Genomic DNA, 23,570 nt, shown 5'->3' with positions numbered 1-23,570 from the left:
GAGAAGTTGTCACCCCAATATTTGAGGAACACTTGCGCAAGTTTCAGGAAGTGTGTGAAGGCAGTTATTGAGAAAGAAGGAGGACACATAGAATAAAAACATTTTCCATTATGTCAATTTTCTTGTGGCAAATAAATTCTCATGACTTTCAATAAACTAATTGGTCATACACTGTCTTTCAATCCCTGCCTCAAAATATTGTAAATTTTGCTTCCCCACCCTGTATATAAAAATAAATAAATAAACAAATAAAAAACACACACCAGGAATTATGTTTGTCCGTCCAAGATTTTTGTCCATCCCATTTCTCGGACACTACTCACCTGATGCTTTTCAAATTTGACACATTCTTTACCACTAGGAGAGGTGCATTGCGCGCTTTGATGGCTGAATTTCAATTTTGGCATTTTTGACAAATTTTGGAAAGATTTAAAGTTAAGACTCAAAATTAACCCTTGGGTAGGCAGGGTATTGTTGAGCAGGAGGGGCAAAGTGTTGTGTGACCAAGCATTAGTAAACTCTGCTTACTTTTTTACATGTTCTTATTAATAAACAAAAATATCATTTGCATTTGTTTGTGTCTGTCTGATGCGGCCACACCGTTTGGAAAAAAATACATTTGAAAAAGATTTTTCTGCAAATATTTCATAATATTTGAGATTGGGTAAAATTTTAAGGATGTCCAAAATCTTTTTCCTACTCCACTGTACATTTGTTTTATTGTCAGTCACATGAAAACTGCTGTGACTTCCCTTCATTTGTATGACCAGGCTCATCTCCTCCATACCTGTGTCTGTAAAAGGAGCTCACACAAGCAGCTCAATTGCAGACATTCAGTCATTTTCTAACAACTGCTTAATTTAGTTTTCTCATACAAAATAGTGGAAGAAAATAGTGACTCTGTGTGGGACCATTTTCAGCTGCAGATAACCATTATGAACGGGCTCAGTGATTTGTTCTTAATACAACTTGGACAAAGATGGAGTTGTACATATGGTGCATGGGAAGAAGTGCAGATATAAACAGTACTTCCTGTCAGTTTGTTTTCTTATGTGATAGTTGATAAGAAAAATATAGAAACATAGAATCACGCTAATCTCATCTGTTAACATGTTTTGAGACTGATGAGTCTGGAATATATCAAACTAAACTCACTGCAGGTGTCCTTTTGCCTCATGTAGCTTCTAAATGTTTTCTTGCAGCTGTAGTCTGTTTACAGATGTTTTACAGTAAATCTTTGGGTAACACAGGTGAACATGCAACTGTCAACAGTGACTGGGAGCTAACGGAAACAAATACCAACCATGAAAGGAGTTGGCCTTGTGACGACTTCCGGATTAAGACAAGCTTTTTTTTTTTTTAATCTTTTATGGAATAAACACTTATGTACCCTTACAGCCTCTTTGGTGTATCCAATGAAAATAAACAGTCACAACAAAAACTCTAGTTTGATTTAGACTCAAGGGGGCGCTGTGTGATTATTATTTTGGTGTAATTTCTATAAAAAGAAGTGAAAGCCAAAATGGTTTATTTTTTTAATCACAGTTCATGGCAAAAGAGAGCTAATCCCTGTTTTTGTGCCACAGACTGTGTAACATGTTTATAAGTATGAATGTGATGTTTTAAGGCGAGGGTAAATTCCCATTTAAAACTAAAGTCATTCTTTGTGACTAAATCATTCATTTCAACAGCAGTCATCTCATTGAAACCTGATGTGGATTTTTAATAAATTATTCACAATATAAAAAGGCATGTGGTTTGACATGATTGACAGCTGTAATAACCAACTGCTGCTATCACTCCATCAGAAGAACAGGAGGAAGCAGGTGAGGTGATATTCCAGCTTCACTCTTGCATAGCAGGATGAAGTGAAGTGAAATGTTTTACCAAGATCCATTTGGGAAAGTTCCAGTAACAGTGTTCTGTGTTCGTACCTTTCCCTGCAGAAAAGTAAAACATCTGCTGCACAGACTGAATCCAGAGAGCGGAGAATCCTTTGTAAACGTAGTTCAGTGAATCCAGGACCGATGCGTTTAGTCATATAATTGCATTTCAAGCTCTGGTACTTCATTTAAGATCACAAAGTTCTAAAGGGAAGTCTGACTCAATGTTACCTCTAGGAAAAAGAGGGCAGCATCTAGAAGTTTTCTTCACTGCTCTGAACAATTCACATGTTGAGTTTCTTTGGCACTGCAGATGCTGTGAGTGGAGGTTGTATGGAGACCTTCTGATAGGCGGTGTTCACATTTGATCCAGGGGTTCAATATACTTAAAAGTCAAATGAAACTTCCATCATTTCATGTCGTTTGATCAAAATGTCCACATCCTGGTTTATGACGGTGACAGTGTGGTATTGTTGGACCGCTGTGATGAGGGTACGATTCAGTCGGAGCCTTCCTGGTTTTCCAGGATCGGATCTGAGGGTAGAGACAGGTTCGTGTTAGTAGATTTGAGCCACGTTTCCCCTGCTGATCTCCACCAGGGTTCCTACAAGTTAAATTTAAGACTTTTTAAGACCTTCTTAAGACTACTTAGAACAGAATTTAATGCCCCTTTCACAGCCATACTGGCAAAAATGTGTGACTTTCTGTGTTGGGTTGAATGTTTTGTGATCTCGTCTGCAAAGTTAGTACTAATTGGTTACTAATTTCAGTATAAATTGTTGGGTTAAAACGGGTGGAACTGAGTTGACTATCGTTACTTTCTTTGCCGCTTGGACATTTAACACATATATTTAAACAATACAGCGAGCAGGTATATGGCAACATAACTTAAGACCTCCCATATCAAATTTAACACCTTTTAAAGACTTTTTTAAAGATAGTAAATGTACATTTGGAAATTCAAGACTTTTAAGACTTTTTAAGACCCCGTGGAAACCTTGTCCACTGTTTATTGATTTATGTGGAAAATAGCCTTAGAGGCCTGAACACCGAAACAAAAGATGTAACTATTAACTGATGGAACACGCAAACAAACCTAAAATGGAAAACTCAACTGAGTGTCTGTAATAAAACACTATTGAAAATGACATTTTCTCCAAAACTGCACCAGTTTACAGGACCTCCTTGTACGCAAACAAATCCCAAAATAATGTTCTTTAGGTTTCAGAACACAGTCTTTTTTGTTCAAATAAAATTGTTGTCATTATGTGCATGGCATGAACAATTGTGCAGCTATGTAGTTCTGACCAGCATAGAATCTGGTTTATCTGAGGCCGATCAGTCAGTCCCAGGCCACCAGGGATCACACTGAAACCCAGTTGTTTTCTGTCACCTCATGAACAGTCAGGGCATCTATGGACAACATGCTTCCATATCTCAACATTATGGATTCAAGACAGCAGATATTAGTGGTGATATTCAAAGGTACACAACAACCAGTCAAAAAAGAAAAGAAATAAAGTTGTATGTTACCTGTTAGTGTACTGCTAATGTTGGGAGGAGAAACAATGAGTACAGCACTGCCAGACGTTATCTCAGAGTGCACCACTGAACCCTCCACTGAAGAGGAACTCAACTCCTGATGTACGAATACATGAACAAAAACAAAATATTTAACACAAGTTCACTGTTTTATATCAACACTGACTGACTGCAGTTCAACAAAGACTCTTCCAGAGTGAAAAATCACCTTAAACATTATGTGGAAGCCTTAATTACTGGAATAAGATACTTTAGTTCTTTATATTTCTGTCTATTTTAATATGTCTAAACAAGCTGTCATCTCAATACGAATGCACAACAGAGATACAGAGTATTATACTTTCAAAAAGTGACATAAACCTTTCCAAAAAAGAAAAATGTTGAAACTGTGACAGTGTGATAGGATATTATCATGAAAAAGAAAACAGTAAGAGTGACATTTTAACCATTCTGTAGGAGTATACAGAAATGATTAAATAATAATAAATAAAACCAACGATCACCCATGTCTGTACCTTATCAGTAAAGTTATCCGTCCCTGGCTCCTGAGTTTCCGTGACAACGCTCTCTGATGCATCCAGGAGACTTGTAGCATCCAGATGATCGTCCTGGGCCCTCTCCTCCGTCCCCACAACCAGCTGGGACTGGCTGAGCGGGTCTGTGGAGGTGGGGTCAGAGGTGACTGTTTGGATGATGACGCCATCGCTGGAGCAGAGGCCGTCCGTCTTTGTGTGTAAAGTACAAACAAGTATTTTAATGACTCATACGAAGCGAAACACTGAAAATGTGTAAAAAAAACAAACAAAACAAAACACTGACCGACAGGCTGTGAAGGATGATGTGTTCATGTGAGGAGGGTGAGGAGCCCGTTGTCAGGGTAACTGTATTGTTATTGGCCAAGCTGAGCGGAAGGCCCTGATTGGTGGAGAGACTGAGCGGTAGACCCTGATTGGATGTTGTTTGGAGGTAGTATGTCCCAGGTGTTCCAGTGGGCTGCAGGTGAAATGACTGAAAGGAGACAAGAGAAGATGTTTTGATCTGTATACACTGAGCCCCTTTACATGAGCATATAAATCCAATAACTGGGCTAATTGTAATAATCAGATCTGACATGTTTACATGCACTTCAGAAATCAGATAATCAAAAGTCCTGTTAGATGTTTCAATCCATTACTGGATTTCTTTCAGAGTACGTATGTACGTAGTTATGGTAGAATCAAACACCCTATTACTGTCTGCTGCTCACACTTGACTATGTCACTTCAGTTTTCTACGATTAAATTGTTTTTATGCATGTGCAGATGTAAAAGACTGAAATAAATCATATTAAACAGGTATACATGCACAAAGACAGTGGTATTGTGGAGATATCCAGATATGTTAATGTGATTTCTCATAATCCAATTACTGCTGTTATCTGATAAAGCATGTCTGATTATGCTATTTATATGATCACTTGAATAATCTGATAATTTCAGAAATCAGAGTATTCGTGTGAATGTGAACAGGCTCACTGTCATCAACTAGGTATGGGTATCATTAAATTTAAAATAAGAAATAAAAAAAAAAAAAATGGATGCAGGACTTCTTTGGCAGCTTTTGTACAGTGTGAACATTGTCCTACAGTAATGGCTAAACCTACCATACTGGGAGCGTTCTGAAACCGTAACAGTGTTTATACAAGTATATGTGAGTCCATCGAACACAGATATTTGAATCTGCGTCTGCTTACAGGCAGGATCTCAAAGGTCTGCAGGGCGCCGGTGTTCAGGGTGATGGTTTCACTGTCACTGGCTGCTGATGATGAATCTGACGCTTCAAGAAACAAAAAATACAAGAAATACTGTCAGAGGTCATTTACATAGACAACAAAAGTCAGACACACAGAGGTCCAGTGTGGCTTAACAAGACAGATTTATTACAGAACAAAAAGGAAGAATAGAAGCACAAACGACAAAAGAGACTAAATGATAAGTGACATCAGATAAAATGTTAACGTAACAGGGGTCTCCCACATTATTTATCTATCATCATAATTTGATCTTTTTGTTTGCATGAGTGTTTCTGATGATTTCAACAAGTTATATATATATATATATATATATATATATATATATATATATATATAAAACATAATATATAATAATATAAAACTTAAACCCAATATAAAACCTAAAAGAAAAATATGAAGGAAAACCAGGGAATTACTTTGACAGTTTGACTGTTCCATTTCATTTTAATGTTAGACTTACAATTATTTTGCACTGAGACTTGAGTACTGCATTTCATTTACATATTCTAGTATAATGAATGACAAATAAAGCATTCTTCTATTATTGATGTTTTGTTAATGGCTTTTTATTGTGTCTATATTTTTTTCTCCTGCCTTTACACACAAAAATTCTAATTGGATTGGATTAAGAAAGAAAACTTGTTAGCCTACTCATGACATCATAACATACTATGTGTGCGTGTGTGCACGTGTGCAATTATTTATTTATGTATGTATGTATGTTACAATGGGATCAATACAAAATCAAAATTTCCCATAAAACACAATTGAAGCTAGACTGCAATTAATGCAGTTTAATAAAATGTCAATTCCATCTATTTTAAGACCTGTCAAAACTTTTTCTAAAGATATATTTTTGTCCTTCTTGCTAAATGGAGAGAGGCAGGAATTGAGGAGGATGAAATAGTATGGGAGTGATATGCAGTAAATTGTATTAGGTCAAAAATAAGCCCTGGAGGATGCAGTAAGGCCTTGGTTTATAGGGGATGTGCTCCAACAGGTGAGTGACACCGAGAAGGACTGAGAAGTTATTTATTTATTTATTTATTTATTTATAGAGCACTTTTCACAGACAGAGTCACAAAGTGCTTTATCAATTCAAATCAGAATCAAATTAAGTTTACAGAGACCCAACAGAATCCTTCAGGAGCAAACAAAAGTGAACTTAAAGATGTAAAAAAAAAAAACCCAAACTGGATAGTACTACGATTCTTACTAAGGTGTGTAATCTGCAGGGGGATCTGGACAGGAATCTGCAAAGCCGCCACAGAGCTGGGGGCGGGGCTACTGCCGCTCTCCTCCAACCGGGTGAGTCGGATCTGGAGCGAGGAAGAAGAGGAAGAGGAAGGGCTTCCAGGTCCGGACGCTGCCTGCAAGGATGCCATCAGCTCATGGAGACCCTTCAGAAGGACTGGACATAATACAGACACAGATATAAGGCTTCTGGAGGAGGAAGACAGTGGATTTACAAAGATATAAAATATAATTATACATACATATTTCAGCATCAGAAATTCAGAATTGCAGAGAAAAACATTTGTGTAGAACAAATACACACCAGTATCAGCTGTACAACAAATCCTAACTTATTTTATATAAAACGCTACATCCATAACATATAATTTAAACATCTATAACTACAATTATGTAAACATAACATCTAGGACACCAGTCTTGCATGACCTGGAAATAAAATTGAACAAACCATATCATCTGAAATGGAGAAAACTTCCTTAACAAGACATCATTTCAGTCTTACTTAGAATATCTCCCATTTCAAATATATCGCACTTTTAAGATATTTCTTTTTTGTCTTCAGAATTGCACCAGAACTCAGTGATGACAAAAATAACTATTTAGATGACAGTAAAGGTCTGATTCAGCTCAGGGTGCTATGGCAGTGGCTATATTCAGTAAAAAGGCCAAGTAAATTTATAATTTATTTATCAGTTGGTGTATGACTGATTAGACAGTGGTGTGTATGTACCGCTGAAAGGGATCTCCTTGTGATTAGCTACTTGTCTCTTTATGCTCCACCACTTGGATCGCAGCCACTGAGGCGACCGGACGCTGCTCCATCCACCCGCCAGATCCTCCCAGTTTATTTCATTCTCATCCTCCACCTGGAGCTCCGATATGCTGAAACACAACACCCGATTTAATCAATTTGTGACACTCACTATTTAGGTTAATAACACACACACACACGCATGCACACAGTTCCGTACGTGTGTATGAGGTTCAGGTCATCCTCCTTCGTCCATTCTGTTCCTCCACAGTGTTTCCAGTTCAGGTAGTTCAGCCATTTTGATCGACACTGTTTCTCTGAGCGGGTGCGAACCTGATCGGCCACCGACGCCCAGGAAACGCCCCCGGTAACCGCTGACCCTGGTGACACGCCCGCCATCTCATAAACAACCTCAGCAAGGCGACGCTCTTCCTCCTCAGTCCATTTACCTGATTTACAGACAGTGCAGGTGAAGTCTGAATGATAATTAAGTCATGAGAATTTAACTGACAATCAGATGCTAAAAATCACCCTTATATTATTAAGACAGGATTCAAAAAACAGGCACAAAAACAAGCATGAGTGCCAAAATAGTCAAGAGAAAATTTTACATGAACAAAGGTTATTATCATTGAATTTCTGATTCTTGGTTGAAGTTTTGTACCTGTGTTGCATGTGTCCTTCATTAGCCGGCAGCGGTCTTTGACCGACGAGGCGCTACGACCCAGAGCTGCACCAATCGTTGCCCAGTCGTTTCCATGTTTCTCCCTCAGCCTTAAAAACAACCACATAAAAACAACACAGTGACATATTAGCACAAGAACAAACAAAAAGGTCAGATATTGATGTTAAAAGGAGGTATGTTTTACTCACGCTTTTAACTTCTCTATTTCATCAGGTTTATACCTGAAGATTTAAAATGAGAAAACAGAAGGTGTGATTATACCTCACTTAAGAGAATAAACAAAACAAAAACATCTTTCACTTTGTCTTTTCTTCAGTTACTCACTTGCCAACGTGGTTCCGGTTGTCGTACATTCGTAGAACTCGTCTGTAAACAGCGAACAGAGGCCTGTTCAGACCCCAGGCCACTGAGCGGTAAAAATCCTTCCGCTCTTCTTTGGACATCTCAAAAATGATTTCAGCTGGATCTTCGATACCTCGGCCCTGACACACAACGACAAAAAAAAACACATAAAGATGACATGGCTGAGACGTAAAGAATAGAGAGAGAGATGGATAGCAGAGACGTACCTTCACATATCGTTCGATGTTACTCATCAGAATGTCAATCTCCTCTTTAGACCACATGCCCTGCTTCCACTTGTGACCTGAAGGAAACACACTGATTCATATGAGCTAAATATTTTTGATTGTAGCTTTTTCTAGTTGTATCTTTCTTTTGTGAAGTTGGGAATGATAACCTTTAAAATTTTACACCAAGCACAACTACCACCTTTAACTACACTTTTTACACTTCACTGTGATACCTTGAAATAATTTCCTATATTTTCCTTTGAATATTTCACAAAGTATATACTTTTACCTGAACACTCATTTAATTGACCAATTTTTTGTTGTTTATGATTATTTTCAATGCAGGGGACATGCGTGTGTTTATGTACCTTTGTTAGCCAGTGTGTCTTTGTCTTCTTTTGTGGTGAACCAGGCCTGACTGACAGGTGAAACGTCTGTTCTTTGACCAGGAGACAGAGAATCTTCATCCTCCTGCAAGATCTATAGTCAAACACACATTTTAACATTTCAGTAATTTAAGCACCCATATTCACATGCATGCAAACATAATGTGTAGGTCAACAAAGTCTTGCATTAACTGGAAATAAAATGAGCAAGCTGTGCCTAATTAAAGGTTGCTTTTTACATGCACATTTACACAAACAGTTTACTTTGATACATCATATCTCCAGCTCCACTCTGAAACAACTGAACTCTGGGAAAATGGAAAAATGCTCACATTTTTCATGAATATTTCAAATCTGACCCTGCGAATCCTGAACTTTTTTTAAGCGCCAAAGATTATCTCTTCTATTACCTCGGTCTATTTTATCATCTCTACCCCCTTGAACAAGGTAAAAAGCAGAAGTGGAGAACATAAGATGAGCCACATGAGCACCTGAATCTGTGCGACGCTGTCCTCTGACAGATCACCGTCTGCGGTCGTCATGGTCACCTCAAAGCTCCCATCATTCTCTGACACTGAGGAGAACAAATGTGCCATATTTGTTTACCCACAGAAAAGCCTGTTAGTTCACACATGTATGTAAAACTGAAGATGTTCAAATGTGAAGTACTACATAGGGGTGTGAGCAGACAGCAAAATAAAAAAAAACAAACAAAAACAAATATACAGACATTTAGACTATGTTATCAAATGAGAACGAAAAGCATTATGGCCTAACATTTGTCCATTTAACTCCCCCATTAATCATCTCATGACCCCTCAGATTTTTCTTGTGACCCTTTGGCCCAGGGGTGTCCAAACCCAGTCCTCCAGGGTCCTCCAGGTTTTAGATATTTCCCTCTTCCAGCACACCTGGTTCAATTAATGATCAGCTCATCATCAAGCTCTGCAGAAGCCTGATAATGATATAATGGCTTCCAGGTGTGATGGAAGAGGGAAATATCTAAAACGTGCAGGATACCGGCCCTCGAGGACCAGATTTGGACACCTCTGCTTTAGGCACGTAATGCCTCCACACTGTTTATTATGTAAGGATGTAAATACCAGCTCCAGTCCACATATGTGTATTTCTAATAATGTCAGAATCATAACAGATTACATTTACATTATTGTGTTGGCACATTTACCTATAGTCAGTAAAATACTCAAAACAACAGTTTAGGAGACAGTAGAGGTGGGAAGTAACCAAACACAAATATATATTTTTTTTATTTAAAATGTCCATGCACCCATATTTTATTTGTGTATTGATTTTTCTGGTAACTGTTTACTTTTACTTCTTACACTTTAACACAAATATCTTAATTTTCTATCCCTTACATTTTCAAATCAGACTTGTTACTTTAACTTTAATCCATTTGAGGGGAATTATCAAATTTTATTTTGTGCATTTTACAAACTTCAAGAATAATTTAATTATAAGTGAATGGGATCACAACATCCCTTAGCGTATTCATGAGTGCATATGACACATGACAAATAAACAATACATAAGCAGAGGAAACCTGAGTAGAGAGAGTGACTGGACTATGGAGAAAAGGTCTCATATTATTTTATGCATTTTATGTTTATGTTACTGACACTGACAACTTCTTTGCATGGATTTTCATGTTGGACTGAAGTTAATTATTTCAATGTCTGTATTTTTGTCACCTCACAAACCTATGTGTATAAAATGTGTGTATGTGTCCTACTTGGTAAAGTGACCACAGAGAACTGAGGTGTGTCTGAGTCTTCTGGTTCATCTGTGGAGGAGACACGCAATTTCTTCTGAAGGGGCTCCGAGTCCTCATCTAAACACAAACACAGAAGAAATATGGTAACACTTAGAGGCTTCACACCTTTGTTGCTCGGTTAACACCACAAAAAACACAATGACACCTGTTTAATGAGTCTTCATATCTTTTATATCCATATCACATAATAGTTTGTTAAAATACAACATCTTGTAATGAAGCTAAATGTCAAAAGACTTTTATTTGTGTTAACCCACCGTTAGGTGGACAGTGCAGTATGATGCTCCCATCACTGTCCTGTGTAAGAGTAACAGAGTTGACCGTTTCTAACCCTGGTGCTTCCTTGTCCTCGGATGCTGAGCTCATCATGCACCTGACAGGAATTACAGACAATAAAAGTACATAAGAGATCCACAGCTATGTGTTATACCAATCATACTTAATAATATTCTAATGGGAAACATCATCAATCCACTCTTTTATCATAGTTATATGAGCACTCTGTTATTAATCGCCAGTATTTGTATTTTGAATTTGGTGACACTGAGTACAGTTGTACTATGTTAGAAAATTCTAAATAAAGATCCTGCCTTTTTAAAGTTTTTTTATACTTCATTTTTATATTAGTACAACAAAAAAACAATAAAGGAACATTTGAAAACAGAGATCCCGCCTTTTTCAAGTTTTTTACACTGCTTTAGTCTTTTGTTCATGATGACAAAATTATTAAATTATTATAATTATAACAATCTGTACAATGTGCATCTTCCTTCATAACCAAGCAACATTGCTGAGTGTGTAATTTTGTCCTGTTTTGCCCAATTTTCCATGTACTTTAGTGTTAAAATACTATATTGTCTTACAGTGTTATTGTGTTTTATGTACAGTATTTTATTGTTTTTTGTACAATACTTTGGTTAACTCTGTTATTATGTGCTTTAAAAATAAATTTGGATCGATTTGAACACTGTCAACAATACAAACTCATAGATATCCCATTTAATGCATATATTTTTATGGCACATTCAATATAATATGATTACTGTAATAACAAAATAGCTGTTTGAAGATAATATTAATTTTATTACATTTTGGTCACATCTGACTTAAAATTTGTCTTTCACCAAAACTACTCCGACAAAAAAAAAAAAAAAATTCCCATTAAAAAATATGATATTTAACCCATGGTAACAGAATGTCGCTTCTGCCTTCAAGCGTTGTCAGTGTCAGAACTTTAACCCTTTCATGCATGAATTATGAGAACCTTGGTCAAGATTTTTTTTTTCTGGAGGGTTTTTATACCTCCTTTGGCATAAAAAAAAAAAATTGCGATCGAGTTTTTTTTTTTCATGGAGTTACAAAAATGTCCATGCATTTAATTTTTTAAGTAAAGAAATATGTATTTAAAACCCAATATCAGAGGGTAAAATGAAAACAATGAAATAAAAACATTTTTAAGGCTGCTAATTTGATGTTTTCTCACGTTTTACCATACTCTAATGCTAGTTATTACCTTATATAATATGCAAAAAACAACTCTTTTTGTCTAACAAATAACAACTGATTTACACTTAAGCATGTTACTGCAGATCAGGTTTATCAAGAACAGCAAAGTTATAGTAATAGTATGAATTGCAGTGTATTATGGGATGTTGCATAAGTGTCCACTGTGTTGGCTCATATGGAACTAAAACAACAAAACCTATGAATATACAAGAGAACAGCTGGAGAATAACTGTCCACTGTAGTGACCACAATGCATGAAAGGGTTAATAATTATTCATAAAGTATTATTTGTTTTATAGTCAAAATGGTAATTTAATAGGAAGCACAGTGAAGATGCAAAGTGTACTTCAGGAACTATCTTCAGATAGTGCGACTAGTAGGATTCTCTTCATTTATGTCCTGATGAAGTTTGATAAGGTGGTGTGATGGTGAAGACTCTGATATGATGATGAGGGTCTGGACTTTCGTGACCTGTAGTCAGAAAACCCATAAAAACGCATATTTAGGAGTCGGTATCAACCCTGAGCCCTTTGGTTTGGATAGATACAGATGCGGTGCTACTGGGATAAATGATGCACCCAAAGTGAAACAGAAAGTATCTCAGCAGGGACTGCAGCTCTCACACAGTGCTAGCATTAGCATCCGCAGAGCTAAACAGCTAAATGAAAGACGAAAAATGTCCGGCGCCATGTTTTCACTCGACAAGGTGAAGCTTATGGCGTCTGTGCGGTTTGACTCTTTATTTTCTTTTTTGTGGCGATTTCCCCGCTCTGATCTGTCTCTGTACTCCCTGCCCGCTTCCACTACCGAACAGAAAGTGAATTTTACTTATGATTTGGCTACTTACTTCCTGTTTTTGGTCCGGGGACTTGTGAGTTACCAGGATGAAGGTAAGTGCCAGGATGGAGGATCGGCCGTACGAGGCCCGGCGGGTTGCCAGATAACAGGATTATCCGTAGAATGGAAGGGTTTGTGTGTGATTTATATTAGTAAAAAAATAATATCCCTGTGTATTTTTTTCCTCTATGCTGCTGGAATTTATAATGAATACTTGTGTTTTATTTTGGGAGCTAAAATTTACAGCATCAGAAAAAAACGCACCGTAGTTTTCCACCTCATAGCTATTTAAGAATATATATTTCAATCCATAGACCAATAAAGACTGATATGCACTTGAAAAAAAATACACAGATCTGGAGTTCTTCGTATGGTTCTATTGACGATTATTAAAATACACTATTCCTTTTTATTTAGTCTAAAATGAACTAAATTGGCGTTTTAGAGTAGTAAACGCACATAAAGGATCTGGCAACCAAACTGCCCGCTTGTAAAATCGTCCGGGTAAAAACCAATGTTAGTTAATATTTGAGTGACTTAAGTGCTTTTTATTTGGGTATTGAAATCAAGACGTATATTTAATAATAAATTCCTATATTATTATATAAGGCTTCTTTTGGCTATATTTTACGTAAATGAAATGTGATTTCATAAAATTGACACTGCACCGAAGGTTCCACTATTTCATTGACCGGACATATAGGATCGCCGTACGAAACCTCCAAACTGCGGCTATCTAAATATCACATTTTTGGACACTTGTCGATAAAATTTAACCAAGAGATGGGAGAAAAACCCTTGAGAGTGTAAGTTGGGCTCTATGAATACTTTATTCATAGATTTATTGGAACACTATAAATATCTATGTGGATAAACGCGTGTTTATTTTATTTTTTGTCCGAAAGAACAACATTCCTTTCATTGTCTGTTTCTTTGGAGGGTCTGATAACAACGACTTTACTGAACTCATTTTAATGTTCCTTTGCCTTTAATCCTGGCGTTGATACGTGATGAGTTAATTTATCCCCCTTAATACTTTTACCATACGCATTTTTGCCACAAGTAAAAATAAAATAAAGAGAGGAGTTTTATTTTGCAAAAATCTTATTACAACATACTTATAGACACTACGTTGCATTTGACATTTGTCAGTTCCTTCATCTTCCTTCATTTTTTGTTCACTTCCAAATTAGGAAAATATGTTATGGACTCATACCAACACTGCATTTTTTTTGGTTTCGGCAGCTGAAACAAGGTCTCATTTTGTAATGAATTTGATTATTGATTTGAGTGTTCCAAGGCTATAATATTCTATGATAATCTCAAACACTCAAATGTGTAGGATTTCAGCAGAAGCTGTTGAAACACATGCAGTATGCACAATTTGAAAAGGGTTGCTTCATCAAAACAATAAAGGGAACAGAATAAACCTGCTCCATTGTAAATGAAGTCAGTGGGAATAATATAGAATTGCCACCTGGTTCATGAATTATGTGATCTTCTTTACATAAATAAAGACATTTTAAACATAAACTGATACAATTACCAAATCGGTGCATAGAAATTCACCAGACTGAAGGAACTGACATGTTTGATGCTTGAAATCTCCAGGAGGATGAACCTCACACCCAAAGTTAATGTGTCTCCCACTGTGCAAATGAATCCTGCATGCATTTAAGTTTTTGTTTTGCTTCCAGCCTGGCATGTGGGGATGTTGAAGGGAGATTCAATGCTCTGTTCAACCGTGTGCAGACTATCCAGAAGAAGACTGGGCAGTTTGATGTGAGTCATACTGAAAGTCATAGCTTAGATCAAAATCTCTTATTTCCCTACAGTGTGTTTATGGCTTTGTGTCTTTTTGTTTTTTTTTAACTGCAGCTGCTGTTGTGTGTTGGAGAGTTTTTTGGGACAGCACCTGAGGCCGATGCAGAGTGGCAGCAGTACAAAAGCGGAGCAAAGAAAGGTAGGATGGATATCTGGATAACCAACACTCTTTATTGGAATATGTTATCAAAACAAGGATGCCTGAACTTCCTCCAACCTGGGGTCTGTCATTGTGCTATTTATTTCATACACTGTTTTTGAAAAAGCCATTAAATCAACTATCAAATCCAGTTTTTTCCAGCTTAGATTTCTGATTTTAAGTTCCTCCCAGCTTATAATACTAAAGGAAACTTCTTTTCATTCTACGTTTTTGTGATGGGGTTTTTTTTGTGTTTGTTTTTCATTATTGTTGTGCTACATATCAATCAACATTTGTTCTTTTAAATGTGGTTAGAATACAATACAGTGTAATATTGTAATATATTGTTTTGTCTGTATGTTATGTGCCTCCTCAGCTCCCATACATACTTATGTTCTTGGAGCAACAAGCCATGAAACAGTGAAGTATTTTCCCAGCGCTGATGGCTGTGAGCTGGCTGAAAACATCACTTATCTGGGTGAGACTCTGCTCTCTGGTGTGTATACTCTCTGAACCAAACTCAAGTTGAGTGTGTAAATGAATGTTGATCTGTGTGGGTTTCAGGTCGGCGGGGAGTGTTCACAGGAGTGTCAGGCTTACAGATTGCCTATGTCAGTGGTCAAGAGGCATTGCAGGAACCAGCCCCTTCCCACTGTTTCACACCCAAGATCTCTCAGTCCTCGTAACCTCCCTGACCAGCAGCTCCAAGTTTAGAGGAGTCGACATCCTGCTGACGTCACAGTGGCCCAAAGGAGTATGGAACTATGGAAACAACCCGGTAAGAGCAAAGAGAACCCAAAGTACAGTTGTTAATTTTATCATTATTTTGTATTTGAAGTGAATTGCACCATGTTATTGCTGCTCAGCTTTCACCTGGTCCAGACTTTTTTTATGAGTAAAATGTTGTTTTCCTGTTGCAGGAAGTGAACACAAAGTCTTGTGGAAGTAGCTCTGTCGCCAGCCTCGCAGACAAACTGAAACCGAGGTATCACTTTGCTGCACTAGAAGGTGTTCACTATGAGAGACTGCCATACAGGTAAGACATCCTCATCATGTCAGTCCACAGGCAACATTGGTTATACAGTCTTAAATCCATTTATGGAATGTTTTAGTTTTTACATTACTTCACTATGTCATTGTCATGAAAATGTGGCATGAGCAGTGTAGCTGGCTTTTTAAAAAGAATTTTTTTTGTGGGGCCACATATTGATACAATAATATATTGTATTACTTCCCCATGTCGATATCCTGGCACCACATAGGGATATTTTTATTAAAGTCCAGTGAACTTCAGCATTGAAGTTGCTTATACCATGTTGATCATGGGAAACATCGTATCTTTGTCTAATCATATTTTCTTGTGAGTGACTCACCCTTGTTAAGTAGCCTCTATGTTACTAAGCTTAATGTTTATTCAAGTAACCTGCGTTTACATTATGTTTCCATGACAGTTTCACTCTGGTAATAACAGAGAGGATCACTAAACTACTAAATGCATTTTTGTTCTTTATTTAAAAATGGATGAAATCATAAACAACTTGGCAGAAATAATTTGCATAACACAAATAAAAAACAAAAGTAGAATATTATTGCTTCACAACCATCCTAAAACAGACACAGTCTGTTGTCTGTTGACAGGGTTCCACAGGCTGCCACTAGAATGATTCTCTTGTCTTTAAATTGACTCTCACATGTACGTTCATCTTCAGGAATCATGTTGTTCTCCAGGAAAATGCTCAGCATGTCAGCCGATTCATTGCCTTGGCAGCTGTCAACAACCCAGCCAAGAAGAAGGTCTGTATGATCAGGGAGAAAATATTTAGATGTATTTATTTTAGTGCATGAGAATATTTTAATTGACATGTGAACAGTGGTCATGGTTTTAGGAAGGCTCATTTTAAAGTCTTAAAACTTCTCCACCAGTTCAGACTTCAAATCCAAGCCCATAGTGATTTAACTGATTCAAGATTTAAGTTTATTTTTCATTCTAACAATATCTATGTCTATAAAAGTGAACTCACAGCTGGGGTAGATGTTTGTCACAGAGAGGTCATAAATAAAATATGTTTAATCCTGTCTGTGTTTGTGCTGCAGTATTTGTACGCCTTCAATATAATTCCCGTGAAAACCATGGATCCATCAGAACTAGTGAAACAGCCACAGGACGTGACGGAAAACCCCTACAGACGCTCAACTAAGGACAAAACAGACGCACAGAAAACAGCCTTCACCACTGAGGAGGAGGTACAGCAGACAATTCATCCGTCAACTGAGAAATGATGTTCAAACCACATTAAGGTTAAAGTTACACAGGGAGTTTTTTCCATTAACCTTGTAACCTTTCTGTCTCATCAGGAACCGGCCAGTCAGTTCTTCTTCGACCTAGGTAAGAAACAGGGTGGAGGTCCTCGAGGCAGAAAGAGACCGTCAGAAGGCCGAGGCCAACATCATGACGGAGACAGGCATCAGCACGGGCAGCTCAAACAGCCTCGCAGACACCGTGAGTCCAACAGACATGAAGACATGAGATAAACGTGATCCTATCATTTCAGTAGATTATGTGTGAAACCATAGACCAGTGTATTACTCATGAGATCAGATAAATAATATAGAAAATAATCAAACAAAACAAATGTAATCTAATCATGTCTTTGCTTTGTTGTGTGTAGCTCAGCCGACTGGTCCCTGCTGGTTCTGTCTAGCGAGTCCTCAGGTGGAGAAACACCTGGTCATCAGCATAGGAACACATGTGAGTCCACCACACTGATAATCAGCTCATCCAGTCATACAAAAACCTTGACCACTGATTTCACATAAACACACAATGCATTTCCTTGACACTTTTACAACTTTTGGCCTTTATGGGCAGTGTTACGTGGCTCTGGCTAAAGGTGGGCTGATGCATCACCACACACTGATCCTCCCCATCGGTCACTACCAGTCTGTGGTGGATCTGGGCTCAGATGTGGTGGAGGAGATGGAGAAGTACAAATCAGCCTTGAGGAGATTCTACAAGAGCAGAGGCGAGCGCTGTGTGCTGTTTGAGAGGAATTATAAGAGCCAACACCTGCAGCTACAGGTAAAAAAAAAAACAACACACAGGTGGCTGAAGGAAAAATCAATAGTAATGTAATGCAGTAAAACAATAATATAATATATACAAACATTAAAAGAGTATGATTTTTTTTTTCAGTGGACATGAGTAGATTGATGCTGTATCACCACACTCTACTGCTTCACTTAAAAAAACTAAGTGCAATTAAATGGCTTTATAGCAATACTGTAAATAGAAAATAGTTGATGGTATGAGATCGCCATCATTTCCAGGATCTGAATAGAGAAGACATTTATAGCACAAGCTAGCAGTATTTTCAGAAATTTTACAGACAATTTTTTTTTTTTTTTGGTTACTAAACTGAGGCTTTTTACAGTTATGAATGAGTGATTTTAAAGTGGATTTTAGGTATTTTATGGAATGCTTTTTGTATTTCAAAGTGAAAATATACATCAAAAATACAAACTTTAAATGTGACACATGCTCATTGTTAAAGACTTAGATTTTTTTCTCAGGGCTTCAATTCAGAAACAAAAGAGCCTGTGAGGTGTTTGCCTTTTAGTTTGCTGTGTACATCTATATGGTTGTAACCTGATGCACAGCTGTTGAAGTCTTTGTACCACTGGTGTCTCAGGTTGTCCCTGTGCCACTGGACCGCTGCACCACAGAGGACATCAAAGAGGCGTTCATGGTCCAGGCTCAGGAGCAGCAGATGGAGTTAATGGAGATTCCTGAACACACTGACCTTAAACAGGTAACAGACACAAGCTACACTCTGTCTCATAATGCACACTTGAATTTTTTTATTAGTGCTTATGTGATTGTCAACAGAGTAAATTGTAAATATAAAAGCTTGTTGATCATGAAAATGACCCTTGCTTGTGTTTAGATTGCTCCTCCCGGGACTCCATATTTCTACGTGGAGCTTGACTCTGGGGAGAAACTTTTCTACCGCATTCAGAAGCATTTTCCTCTACAATTCGGAAGGTGAGTGCAGGCATTTATGCAGCAAAGAGGTTTGACCTCAAGCTTTTGCTCATAAAAAAGTGAGACTCTAGTCTCTGGGTTTAAGGTAATGAAATGACAATGATGTCATCAAAAGCAGAGAATAATATGAAAACTATGTACAACGTAAACTTACTTCTGCTGAAACACTTTAGGGACTTCTGTTAGGATAGTGAAAAAAATCAGTGTATTAACATATAATAAACTAGAAGCACTCGGAGAGCGCAGACCTCCGCCAAGGCTGATCAGTGCCCCCCCCCGTGGGCCCCCCCACGCCAAGGAGGTTATGTTTTTGCCAGGGTTTGTTTGTCTGTCTGTCTGTTTGTCTGTCCGTTAGTGTGCAACATAACTCAAAAAGCTATGGACAGATTTTGATGAAATTTTCTGGTCTGCGCCCCCCCCGTGGGCCCCCCCACCCCCGATCACCACCAAAATTTAATCATTTCTTCCTTATCCCATTTCCAACAAACCCTGAAAATTTCATCAAAATCTGTCCATAACTTTTTGAGTTATGTTGCACACTAACGGACAGACAAACAAACACACAAACAAACCCTGGCAAAAACATAACCTCCTTGGCGGAGGTAACTATGCTGAGACCAAAACAATATAATCATTAATGTGATGTCTGTAATGTATTAATTTCAGCCACTAGATGACAGCGTGAACACAGATAAATAACACATTTTTATTTCTGGTTTCACCAAATTTCATGCATAGAAAATAGTACTTAGATTATTAACCCTTTCATGCACTAATTATGTGAAATTTAGTCAAGATATTTTTCTGCAGGGTTTTTATTCCTCTTTAGACATAAAAAAAAACAAAAAACAAAAAAACAATGTGATTGACTTAAAAAAAAAATGTTTCAAAAATTTCCACTCAGCTGGACACCATGCATTTGATTTTATAAGCAAAGAAACATGTATTTAAAATCTAATATCAGAAAATGATATGTTTATGTTTACGCATTTGGCAGACGCTTTTTTCCAAAGCGACTTACAGGGGAAAACCAATTAAATCACTCAATCAATCAAATTTTATTTATATAGCGCCAGATCACAAAAAAAGTTATCTCTTGACATTTTATATATAGAGTTGGTCAAAACCAGACTAAGTCAATTTACAGAAACCCAACAGAATCTGGAAAACTATGGAACAAAACTATGGAATAAAACTATGCAATAAAAACATTTTTACTGCTGCTAATCAGATGTTTTCTCACATTTGAACATACTCTAATACTAGTTATTATTCACTGCATGGAGATAATATGCAAAAAAAAAAAAGCTTAAAAAATACCTGTCAATTACAGTTTAATAACAATTAGCAATTGATTTACACTAAAACATGTCACTGCAGATCAGGTTTATCAAGGACAGCAAAGTTACAGTAATGGTCTGAATGTCAGTGTATTATGGGATGGTGCATAAGTGTCCACTGTGTTGGCTGATATGGAACTAAAACAACCAAAACCCTGAATATACAAGAGAACAGCTGGAGAAGAACTGTCCACTGGAGTGACCACTGTGCATGAAAGGGTTAATATAGATTGTCTTAATACTATTATTAATCTATAATAAACTAAAGATATTAGGTGTTACTGTTGCTCTGAAGGAAAAATATGCTTTGATGTTTTTGTAATAGTCATATAATAAGTCATAAAATAAGTTGTTTCTATGCATCTATGACATCATTTTTAATCTTATTTTCACTTGTAAAACTCACAGAAGACAATGTTCGACATTACGTGTCCACATGCTTTCAGCCATGAACTCATTTCCACAGTTTCCTCAATGTGTGTGTGTGTGTGTATATATATATATATATATATATATATATATATATATATATATATATATATATATGCATATACATATGTTTGTGTGTGCAGAGAGGTTTTGGCCAGTGAGGCAATACTGAACATCCCAACTCGAGCTGACTGGAAGGAGTGCAAACAGAGCAAAGAGGAAGAGGAGGAGGGCTGCAAACAGCTGAGAGATGACTTTCAGCCGTATGACTTTGCCTGGGAGGACTAACAAAAACCTACAAACCATGACAACTACCACAACCAGCATCGCAGCATCAACAGAAGACACTTTATGTTCACTTGTTGTATTTTCCAGATGATAAGTGTAAAAGAAACTTCACAGATGGTATTTAACTGTGAAGGCCTGCACAGTTTGGTGCTAGTTTTAAGGAAAATGACACATTTAGACTTCTTGAAGTTGTCAAAAACCTGCACTGACCTTGTCTGGAAATGTAAATAACTGATAGTTAATTTTTAGAAAATTATGGGAACTCTTCAAAACACTTCTAAGAAAAGACCAGTGAAATAAAGTGTTACTGATCAACGTTGCTGCATTTTAAATTTTTTAAAATTACTTTTTAATTTCCTTTTTTACTCTGACAGTTAAATCTATTTCTGGTGTTTTGTACATTAGGCCACTGACAGCCTCCTTCACAACTGCCTCTGCGAGACCCCCCCCCACCCCCGACACTTTTCTGTAGTCACAGAACTGGTCATTTGACATCTTTTAGTCAAGGTCCCTTATTCATCCTTGGTTACCACAGTAAAGATATGTTTCAAAATGTGCAGAAACTCAGATAAAGTGATGATTACAAAAAGCATGAAAATATCCCAAAATATCCCTTAAACGCATCTTTGCAATTTCTTTCATAATGTTTAAAATGTCAGTCCTGACTCATCTGGGTGTTTTGTTGAAGATGTGATTTAAAAAATTTTTTTTTTTACTGGTACTGTTGATTGTCCAGTCCAAGGTGAAGATTCAGATTAAAACTAAGCTCACTGATCCTCAGTGTCAGAAAAACACTTTACCCCAGCAAAAGTATAAGTTCTAGGATTTTTTAAAGTGTATTTCTTGCATTTTGTAAATGAACTTTAATTAAAGTCTTTATTTTGGGATTTTCAGTGTGAAATAATTTGTTACTTTGCTCAACAGTTTGTAGTTAAATTATGGAAAGGCTTGAAGACCATTCAGTATGTCTGATACATCAACTCACTTTCACATAGTTCTCTTAAAGTGGCTTTTTCCACCACAGACACTTTGAGATGCTTCAAGAAACATAAGTGACACCTAAATAGCTATTATTAATCTTAAGTGACATGTCTATGCTTTTCAAGAATACTTCACAAAGTCATGTCTTGAAAGCTGATAAAAAAAATTCAGAAAAAATGCCACAAAGTGTAATTTTAACACAAATCATTGTTTATTAGTTAATTTATTTGGCATCATACAGATATTTTAACTGCATTCATTAATGTATTTGCATTAAAAACTTATGGTTTTATAAAAATGAAAAGCTAATATGAATGAACAAAGTAAAAATGAATTGAACGGTCAAATAATTTAGCTGCAAATATGCCCGTTAGATTCCACTTCATCACAGGGAAATTGTATCACATTTTAAACAAGCTGAATTAAAGCTGAGCTAAGAAAAGGAAAAATGATTTTCCAGAAGAGATTCAAGGTTCTCTGGGGGTAGCAGAGTCAAAGGCCTCATTTAATCAAACAATTTGTGATGCTGATATACATTCGTGAAAACAGAAAGGTGAAATAAAAAAAAATAAAAAAACGCTCTTCTAGCTCAATTTACAGTGGGAACAAACATATTGTCAGGAGTGAAGAAAACTTGAAGCTCCATTGTACAGAACCCATACTCTCACAGCTCCATGTGGTCATCCAGTATGGATCCGAGCAGTAAACCAAAAAACTACAGTCATTATTAAACTGATAAATTCTGAAGCAGATGTGGGTAAAATATAGACACATAAGGAGGGATTTGTGCGTCTGTGTTTAGACAAAGTCCCTCGACCTCTTAATGGCACAGCACAGCATCATGCTGAAGATCATCCCAAAGATCTGCAAAGACAGGCACAAATTTAACCTGCACTGTTCTCAGAGGTACACTGCTAATGTTACTTTACATTTCAGACATTTTATGGAGTAATGATTCCTTTACTTAAGTGCAGGGTTCCTACAGGTTTCTACAAGTTAAATTTAAGACTATTTAGAAGAGAATTTAATGCTCATTTCACAGCCATACTGGCAATAATTCTTGACTCCTAGAATTTAGGAAAATGTATTTATTTGCATCAGTAGAGATTGAATATTACATAAATACTGTACATAGAACTGAATGTTCTGTGATCCTCACCAGGGGCTGCAAAGTTTACAATAATTGGTTCCTAATTTAAATATAAATTTCTCAGGTTTGAACGGGTGCAACTGAGTGGATTAATGTTACCGTCTTTGCAGCTTGGACATTTAACAGACACATTTAAACATAATACAGTCAACAAGTTTATGGCAGCATAACTAAAGACCTACCATATCAAATTTAAAACCTTTTAAAGACTTTAAGGTATTAAATGCAGATTTGTAAATTCAAAACTTTTAAGACTTTAAGACTGTGGGAACCCTGTAAGTACACAAGATGTCAGTGCTCCACATCATTGACTGTGATGCACTAGTGTTTGGTATCAGTTCTAGACAATAAACAACATCAGCTTTAAAGGT

General features: G+C 36.9%; 3 protein-coding genes across 4 annotated transcripts in view; 1 reads left to right on the top strand and 2 right to left on the bottom strand.

Moving 5' to 3' along the window:
- Window positions 1-696: 696 nt before the first annotated feature.
- Window positions 697-13,097, bottom strand: dmtf1 (cyclin D binding myb-like transcription factor 1). The gene is made up of 17 exons (XM_030148748.1): window positions 13,017-13,097; window positions 10,921-11,036; window positions 10,622-10,720; window positions 9,360-9,442; window positions 8,851-8,962; window positions 8,480-8,556; window positions 8,235-8,392; window positions 8,099-8,131; window positions 7,890-7,999; window positions 7,446-7,674; window positions 7,205-7,356; window positions 6,434-6,628; window positions 5,158-5,240; window positions 4,245-4,433; window positions 3,941-4,150; window positions 3,417-3,522; window positions 697-2,417 (listed from the first exon to the last, which is right to left on the bottom strand). The coding sequence occupies exons 2-17, from the start codon at window positions 11,030-11,032 to the stop codon at window positions 2,383-2,385; spliced, it is 1,983 nt and encodes a 660-aa protein (XP_030004608.1). The 5' UTR covers window positions 11,033-11,036; window positions 13,017-13,097; the 3' UTR covers window positions 697-2,382.
- A 552-nt stretch (window positions 13,098-13,649) lies between these two features.
- cwf19l1 (CWF19 like cell cycle control factor 1) lies at window positions 13,650-21,955 on the top strand. Its single transcript, XM_030148749.1, is given in 15 exon segments — window positions 13,650-13,812; window positions 14,704-14,788; window positions 14,885-14,969; window positions 15,346-15,447; window positions 15,534-15,632; window positions 15,635-15,747; window positions 15,890-16,005; window positions 16,679-16,763; window positions 17,064-17,213; window positions 17,325-17,469; window positions 17,639-17,718; window positions 17,839-18,048; window positions 18,659-18,778; window positions 18,914-19,011; window positions 20,924-21,955. Coding segments are annotated over 15 exon segments (1,656 nt in total). The 5' UTR covers window positions 13,650-13,789; the 3' UTR covers window positions 21,069-21,955.
- Window positions 21,956-22,238: 283 nt separating this feature from the next.
- Window positions 22,239-23,570, bottom strand: part of LOC115429379 (CD9 antigen) — a 23,913-nt gene continuing 22,581 nt past the window's right edge. For both annotated transcript variants that reach the window (XM_030148750.1, XM_030148751.1), the window contains exon 8: window positions 22,239-22,913. In XM_030148750.1, the coding sequence (XP_030004610.1) occupies window positions 22,848-22,913 (66 nt within the window). In that variant the 3' untranslated portion in view covers window positions 22,239-22,847. The remainder of the gene's footprint in view (window positions 22,914-23,570) is intronic.

The sequence above is a fragment of the Sphaeramia orbicularis genome, chromosome 12 (genome assembly GCF_902148855.1).
Source record: "Sphaeramia orbicularis chromosome 12, fSphaOr1.1, whole genome shotgun sequence".
Lineage (NCBI taxonomy): Eukaryota > Metazoa > Chordata > Actinopteri > Kurtiformes > Apogonidae > Sphaeramia > Sphaeramia orbicularis.
This window is presented reverse-complemented; position numbering and strand designations above follow the sequence as displayed.

Excerpts from the sequence above, each read along its gene's own strand:
- dmtf1 (XM_030148748.1), bottom strand. The coding sequence starts at position 11,032 with ATGATGAGCTCAGCATCCGAGGACAAGGAAGCACCAGGGTTAGAAACG. Across the intron at positions 9,443-10,621 it reads CTCTGTGGTCACTTTACCAA|TGTCAGAGAATGATGGGAGC; the intron begins GTAGGACACATA and ends TGTTCTCCTCAG. Across the intron at positions 8,000-8,098 it reads GAAATAGAGAAGTTAAAAGC|GCTGAGGGAGAAACATGGAA; the intron begins GTGAGTAAAACA and ends GTTGTTTTTAAG.